The sequence below is a fragment of the Salvelinus sp. IW2-2015 genome, linkage group LG2 (assembly GCF_002910315.2).
Source record: "Salvelinus sp. IW2-2015 linkage group LG2, ASM291031v2, whole genome shotgun sequence".
NCBI lineage: Eukaryota > Metazoa > Chordata > Actinopteri > Salmoniformes > Salmonidae > Salvelinus > Salvelinus sp. IW2-2015.
In genome coordinates this window covers 37732795-37741366 of record NC_036839.1, presented here as the reverse complement: position 1 = coordinate 37741366, position 8572 = coordinate 37732795, and the positions used below count along the sequence as shown (strand labels likewise).

The 8572-nt window shown below is 43.9% G+C and overlaps 1 protein-coding gene across 1 annotated transcript in view; it reads right to left on the bottom strand.

Moving 5' to 3' along the window:
- Positions 1–8572, bottom strand: part of impg2a (interphotoreceptor matrix proteoglycan 2a) — a 51576-nt gene that overhangs the window by 13489 nt on the left and 29515 nt on the right. Inside the window, 2 exon segments of the mRNA XM_070446376.1 lie at positions 1441–1502; positions 4949–5166. Of these exon segments, the coding sequence (XP_070302477.1) occupies positions 1441–1502; positions 4949–5166 (280 nt within the window).

Sequence of the window (8572 nt, the reverse complement as noted above, 5' to 3'; positions counted from 1 at the left end):
TTCCTAGTGCCGAGACTGCTGCTAGGTGATGTTAACCAGGACTCTCTGTCTAGTGGTGAGACGTGCTGCTAGGTGGTGTTAACCAGGACTCTCTGTCTAGTGAGTGAGACTGCTGCTAGGTGGTGTAACAGGACTCTCCTGTCTAGTGGTGTTAACCAGGACTCTCCTGTCTAGTGGTGAGACTGCTGCTAGTGGTGTTACCAGGACTCTCCTGTAGTGGTGAGACTGCTGCTAGGTGGTGTTAACCAGGATCTCCTGTTAGTGGTGAGACTTGCTGGTAGGTGGTGTTAACCAGGACTCTCCTGCTGTGGTGAGATTGCTGCTAGGGTGGGTTAACCAGGACTCTCCTGTCTAGTGGTGTTACCAGGACTCTCCTGTCTAGTGGTGAGAGCTGCTGTCAAGGTGATGATTAACCAGGACTCTCCTGTCTAGTGCTGAGACTGCTGCTAGGTGTAGTTAACCAGGACTCTTCCTGATAGTGGTGAGACTGCTGGTAGGTGGTGTTAACCAGGACTCTCCTGTCTAGTGCTGAGACTGCTGTAGGTGATGTTAACAGGATCTCCCTGTCTAGTGGTGTTAACCAGGACTCTCTCTGTTTAGTGCTGAGACTGTTGCTAGGTGGTGTTAACCAGGATCTCCTGTCTAGTGGTGAGACTGCTGCTAGGTGGTGTTACCAGGACTCCTCCTGTCTCGTGGTGAGACTGCTGCTGGTGGTGTTAACAGGAACTCTCCTGTCTAGTGGCGAGACTGCTGTATGGTGGTGTTAACCAGGACTCTCCTGTCTAGTGTGTTAACCAGGACTCTCCTGTCTAGTGGTGAGACTGCTGCTAGGTGATGTTACAGGACTCTCCTGTCTAGTGGTGAGACTGCTGCTAGGTGGTGTTAACCAGGACTCTCCTGTCTAGTGGTGAGACTGCTGGTAGGTGATCGTTAACCAGGACTCTCTTGTCTGTGGTGTTAACCAGGGCTCTCCTGTCTAGTGGTGAGACTGCTGCTAGGTGGTGTTAACCAGGCCTCTCCTGTCTAGTGCTGAGACTGCTGCTAGGTGATGTTAACCAGGACTCTCCTGTCTAAGTGGTGTTAACCAAGGACTCTCTCTGTCTAGTGGTGGTCACTAGACAGGAGAGTCCTGGTTAACATCACCTAGCAGCAGTCTCACCACTAGACAGGGGAGTCCTGGTTAACACCACTAGACAGGAGAGTCCTGGTTAACACCACCTAGCAGCAGTCTCAGTAAGACACTATCTCCACCACAACATTATAATATACTCCATGCTGACAAGCACTCCTATGTGGATTTGTTTTGATATTTATATAGCTGAACGCTCAGCATACATCATCACAGCCCTATAGGATTGTGCCTCTCACTGTTTCCTAGAAATAACCTCTGGACCAACTGGAGGTCAAGGGTTGTTGTCATGGGGATGACCTCTGACTTACCACGCAGTCATCCTTGGTAATTCCAGCCGTGGACTCGATGGACTCAGGAACACTGGACACTGTAGAGTCAAAGAGGACACAGAGTCAATACTGTGAGTCATAGGGAGGCCTATTCAATCAAACCTGATCATTAAAAGAACAACAACAGGTTCTTCCCTATAGCAGCGGCAGGTAGCCTAGTGGTTCAGAGCGTTGGGCCAGTAACCGAAAGGTCGTTGGTTCAACAACTGCTCCCTAGGCGCAACATGATGTCCACTGATTCAGAGGGGTTGGGTTAAATGCGGAAGACACATTTCAGTCGAATGCATTCAGTTGTACAACTGACTCGGTATCCCCTTTCCCTTCCCACACTTGAGTCCATGCACCCAACAAAGATGGCAGTTGGAAACCAAACCTAACTGCATAATAAGTCAAACTTTCTCTAATAATGTACTGGAGGAATGACGTTTAAACACTCTACATCTTTTCTGTACAATCCATTTGTCCTCTCCCCAGTCCTGACAGCGGTGGTGCCGACTATGTGTTTACCTAAGGGGAGCCCTACTAATCACCCTAGAGATCTAGCCCCTATACCTGCCACTATGGGCCAAGACCATTACTGCATTACCATCAGACCTGGAGCCTGGGACTGGAGCCTGGGGGCGACAGCTTGGAGCCAAGCAGTGCCTGTAAGTCACCACACACTGTGCCAGGCAGGCATTTGACATTATTTACCCTTCATATCAGATGTCTCGGCACATCATGAATCAGGCCGTCAGATGGCATCCATCTTCAGGGAAACACAGTAAACTAATGACAGCAACTCTTTTACAACACGGTCAGGGAGAATTCCAATAGACCAGGGAGATGGTATGATCATCATTACCATAGAACGTGTTCCATTCGCTGGAAGAAACCCTGCCAGGAGTTAGAGCTAACCTACTTACTGGCTAGCTAAATCTAGTCTCTCTCTCTGTGTGGGTGTAACTAAAGCACTGGAACCCAGCAAAAATAGATGAAGTGTAGAGAGAGAGAGAGAGAGAGAGAGAGCGAGAGAGCGAGAGAGCGAGAGAACGATATAAGGGCTCTGATTTTTCAAACTCAGTTGTCTCACTTCTATCAAAGACTGTTTAATGAGCAAGATTTAACTGTTGCAGAGTAAATTCATAGTCTCTATAAACGATGATTCTGTTATTTGTTCCACTGTGTAAGACAAAGCGCTGTTGAATAGAATGAAGGAAATGAGGCCCCAGAGAGCCAGTGACAGGATAGGTGGAGGTGGGACAACTAAGGTAAGTTGGGGCTGGCTATGGTGGAACTAGGTGTCTTACAATCAGATACAGTGACCCAATTGGTGTTGTTGGCTTTATTGTATTGTGTTTGGTCCCATGTAATTGTATTGTATATTTAAGCAATAAGGCACCTCTGGGGTTTGTGGTATATGGCCAATAAACTACAGCTATGGGCTGTTCTTAAGCAAGACGCAACACAGAGTGCCTGTACACAGCCCTTAGCTGTGGTATATTGGCCATATACCACAAACCCCAGAGGTGCCTTATTGCTATTATAAACTGGTTACCAACGTAATTAGACCAGTAAATTGTCATTTTTTGTCATACCCATGGTATACGGTCTGTTATACAACGGGTGGATGCTGGATGCTGATTGATTAAAACCGCATTCCAGGCGGTGTCCAGTCCACAAGTTAGCTCAGACTAAATCTATGACATTGAAATGCCTATTTACTTTGTTCCATCTGACTGCGCAATCCACTGTCTCGTCAGCCCAGCCAGGCAATTTATAAACTAGATCTACACTGTAAAAAGCATCTATACATTATCTTGTATTTCTTTTAGACTAGCATTTGGTTTTCAACAGCGGAGATTTGTAATAACCTTGCTGTCTGTCTCTCAGACATTTGCAACATTGTTTCAACATCGAAATTCAATCTTCAGCTGTCCTATGGTAATGAACGTGTCGGGAGTCAGGATGAGACAGACAGGCTGGCAGCTTTTCTCAGCCAGTCAAAATCATTAATCAGCATTATTTTTATGGATATATAAAAAATAAATAAATGAAATGCAGATAGTTTTCTGTCATTACAGCTTCAGTTTGAAGTGATTGTGTAGTTCTGTCCTTGAGCTGTTCTTGTCTATGTTCTGTATTATGTCATGTTTCATGTTTTGTGTAGACCCCAGGAAGAGTAGTTGCTGCTCTCACAACAGTTAATTATAGTGGTTTTGCTGTGTATGGTAGTGTATATATACAGTGTATTGTACAGTAGTGTTTGGTAGTGCTCTATGTCTTACCACTCCTGATAAAATACCAAAATACAAAAAATGTGTTCGCTGAACAGTGGCCTGGCGAGAGAGCAGATTTTCTATGCCAGGTGAAATCGCATGTCATTAGCTCATTGTTATGAATGTATCCCAAAACATCACTAGAAAACTGCTTAATCAAACGCAAAGCTACTTTGCTGTTACTCTGGCTGCTCTGTTTTTCATTTTTCTATTTTACCCTTATTTTACCAGGTAAGTTGACTGACAACACATTCTCATTTACAGCAACGACCTGGGGAATAGTTACAGGGGAGAGGAAGGGGGATGAATGAGCCAATTGGAAGCGGGTGATTAGGTGACCATGATGGTATGAGGGCCAGATTGGGAATTTAACCAGGACACTGGGGTTAACACCACTACTCTTACGATAAGTGCCATGGGATCTTTTACTGACCACAGAGAGTCAGGACACCCGTTTAACGTCCCACCCGAAAGACGGCACCCTACAGAGGGCAATGGGATATTTTTTAGACCAGAGGAAAGGGTGCCTCCTACTGGCCCTTCAACACCACCTCGTTTGACATGACTGTGTTAGCCAAAGTTGGCTAGCTAGCAAGCAAGGGATAAGAATGTTGCCAGCCATCATGGCAATGGAACATTTAGAACGAATGACTTTGTCGCATCCATAGATTTAGAACAAAAAGGCTTAACGACTGGGTCATGTCTCTGGCAACCGAACCAATAGAATGAAAGACCAGCCAGTTTGGATAGTAACCCTAGATTTGTGTCTATATCTCGTTGAAGGATGAAATAGTTTGAACAAATTCATAAAAATAACGTTTTTTTATGAAAATATTTAAATCATTATTTGAATAGGTTGGTAACCCGTTAAAAGTGATAATGCCCTTGAAGCCGATGTTTGAAGGATATATATTGGCATGGTTTGCCGGCCCTCGACTTTGTCTCGGGTCTAACAACATCCATGCCAATATATCCTCCAAACACCAGCATCTTGGGCATTATCACTTAAATATATCACGGCGTTCAGCGAATCAGTATTCAGGGCTCAAACCACCTGGTTCATAATGTATATTTTACCACTCATAGTTAGTCTGGCTACAGTGCCAGAGTACTGTGTATAGTCATTTTACTGTGTATGGTAGTGTATAGACAGTGTATTGCACGGCAGTGTTGGGTAGTTCTGTGTGTCTTACCACTCTCTAGTTGCAGTAAGTCAGGGTCCAGGGCCAGGGTTGTGTCTCTGATGATGTTGTKATTTTGCAGGGCCTCAGTGATGTTGTTCCTGAAGTCAGTGATGTTGTAGACCACTGTGGGCCTCTCCTTCAGATCTCTGTAGGAGTTCTCCACCAGGTTGGACTGCAGGATCAGGTAGTCCAACTGCTCACTGCTCACCCCCTCCCCTTCCACCTCCACCGTCACCGCATAGACCACCACCACGCCATCCAACCTACACAGGCAATACATGTACAGATACWTCAGTCAGTTAATCTGTCAGTTGATCTGTCAATCAATCTAGCAATATATCAATCTAGCAATCTATTAAATATACACTACCGTTCAAAAGCTTGGGGTCACTTAGACATTTCCATGTTTTTGAAAGAAAAGCACATTTAGTGTCCATTAAAATAACATCAAATTGATCAGAAATACAGTGTAGACATTCTTAATGTTGTAAATGACTTATGTAGCTGGAAACGGCWGATTTTTTATGGAATATCTACATAGGCCCATTATCAGCAACCACCACTCCTGTGTTCCAATGGCACGTTGTGTTAGCTAATCCAAGTTTATCATTTTAAAAGGCTAATTGATCTGATCAATTTGATGTTATTTTAATGGACAAAAAAATTGCTTTTCTTTCAAAAACAAGGAAATGTTTAAGTGACCCCAAGCTTTTGAACGGTAGTATATATCCATCCATTCCTCCACCATCAACATCTATCCACCCATACACACATGGAAAACCCATCAAATTTCACTACCAATTGATAGATCATTTTATTGATCAGTTTATGAATCTACTGTATATAATATGATTAGCTAGAATCAGASTCTCTAATAGGAAAACAGTTTCCCTGGGAAGAGTAGAGTTCCAAACACAGTACTTTTTTGGACTATTCTGAAATGATAAATGGTAGTGTGATAGATTTACGCCTGATTTACACCCGCCTGGAGCATCGTCTATAACTTCCATGACTTCCATCCAACCAGCCCAGCCACCCAAGTGATCAATATGGTCATAAACACGACAAACACCCCACAACAGACTCTTGATGTGGAACCTGACTGTGTGGAAAAAGCCATCTATCAGACTTTATATGGCTTCAGAGAGCCCTTCTCTTCTCCCTGTGACCTAGATCTCTCAGCAGGCTTGGCTTGGCCCAGTATGGAGGCACGTGCCTGTAATCGGCCCACTGCACCACCACATCCCAGATCCCAGTTTTCCTGCTGACAGCTCACACTGGGAAAACGGTACGACAACTTTCAGAATCCAAGTGTTTAATGACACTTGAAACTAGTTGATGTTCTTTTATACTCTTCTGCTGTTGGCCCTACTGCGGAGCTCTGGTCAGATCCATACTGTAGCGCTGCTGACCTGGGAATCGGGAATGACCACTCAGAAGAGAGCAAGGCTTTTCTTAGTAAAGTCCCACGTAATTGCATGAGCAGAGGACTGCTGCATGACTCGTGCGTGTGTGCATCTCTCCATATCTGTCTGTCCCAAGGGTTGACAGTGACAGGCCAGGAAGCTGATTGCAGTGGGCATTAAGCCTCAGAGATGAGCTCCTCTCCTGGGTTGGGGTTAGTACTGCCATAAAGCCTTAAAGATGAGCCCTCTCCTGGGTTGGGGTTAGGTAGCAGGCATAAAGCCTTAGAGATAAGCTTCTCTCCTGGGTTGGGTTAGGTAGCAGGCATAAAGCCTTAGAGATAAGCCTCTCCTGGGTTGGGGTAGGTAGCAGGCATAAAGCCTTAGAGATAAGCTCCTCTCCTGGGTTGGGGTTAGGTAGCAGGCATAAAGCCTTAGAGATGAGCTCCTCTCCTGGGTTGGGGTTAGGTACGCATAAAGCCTTAGAGATGAGCTCCTCTCCTGGGTTGGGTAGGTAGCAGGCATAAAGCCTTAGAGATGAGCTCCTCTCCTGGGTTGGGGTTAGGTAGCAGGCATAAAGCCTTAGAGATGAAGTCCTCTCCTGGGTTGGGGTTACGAAAGCTGGTTCATTGTCAAGCCCCGCCCTTATCCTTCTTACCAGGTGAGCGACCGCCCTAACACCATTAAAGGGATACTTTGGGATTTAGGCAATGAGGCCCCTTATCTACTTCCCCAGAGTCAGATGAACTCGTGGATACCATTTTTATGTCTCTGTGTCCAGTATGAAGGAAGTTAGAGGTAGTTTCGCGAGCCAATGACTGGAAGTCTACGGGTATCATCACAACTTCACACGAACCTACGCACACTTACAGATAAAGCCAGCATGGATCTCACATGACCCTCAGACACACACACATACACACATTTAAATAGGTTCTCCGGCACAAAATGAGTATCAGCCAATTAAAATCTCTCTCTTTCTTCAGCCTTGCACACAACACACTGCTATTGCGTTTCTCGTGGCCAGTGATTTTAAAGCAGGGAAATGAAGTCACCTGTGCAACTAGAGGTGACAACTCTAGACCACACTTATTCCACACACAAGACTCTGCCTCACCCTCCTTTTGGCAAATCAATCCATAACTCTATCTTTCTGCTTCCTGCTTACAAAAAAACAAAAACTTAGAGAGGATATCATGTTAATTACTATTGAAATAATATGACTACAGGTTCATCTGCCTCAGCTAAAGCCCATTCTGGTGAGAAGCTGCTATAGACCACCAAGTGCTAACAGTCCGTATCTGGATAACATGTGTGAAATGCTTGATAATGTATGTGATATCAACAGATAGATATATTTTCTGGGTGATTTAAATATTGACTGGCTTTCATCAGGCTGCCCAAATCATCAACATGTATTGATCACATCTTTATTAATGCTGCAGAAATTAGCTTTGAAAGCAGTATCCAGAGCCATTAGATGTAGTGATCACAATATAGTAACCATATCTAGGAAAACCAAAGTTCCAAAGGCTGGGTCTAATATAGTGTATAAGAGGTCATAGAATACATTTTGTAGGGATTCCTATGTTGTTGATGTAAAGAATGTGTGTTGGTCTGTGGCGTGTAATGAMAAGCAACCAGACGCTGCACTTGACACATTTACAAAATTGCTTATCACAGTTACTAATAAGCATGCACCCATTAAGAAAATGACTGTAAAAAATGGTTACATCCCTGTGGATTGATGAGGAATTGAAAATMTGTATGTTTGAGAGGGATGGGGCAAAATAAATGGCAAATAATTCTGGCTGCACAACTGATTGGCAAATGTTCTGCAAATTGAGAAATCATGTGATTAAACTGAATAAAAAGAAGAAGAAACTACACTATGAAACAAAGGAAAATGACAAAGAATGATAGTAAAAAGCTTAGGAGCACCTTAAATAGCATTTTGGGTAAAAAGGCCATTTTTATTATTTATTTAATCAGAATGCTCATTCATCACAAAACCCACTGATATTGCCAACTACTTTAATGATTTTGTTCATTGGTAAGATTAGCAAATATAGGCATGACATGCCAACAACAAATGCTGACACTACACATCCAAGTATATCTGACCAAATTATGAAAGACAAGCATTGTAATTTAGAATTCTGTAAATTGAGTGTGGAAGAGGTGAAAAAAGTATTGTTGTCTATCAACAATGACAAGCCACCAGGGTCTGACAACTTGGATGGAAGATTACTGAGGATAATAGCGG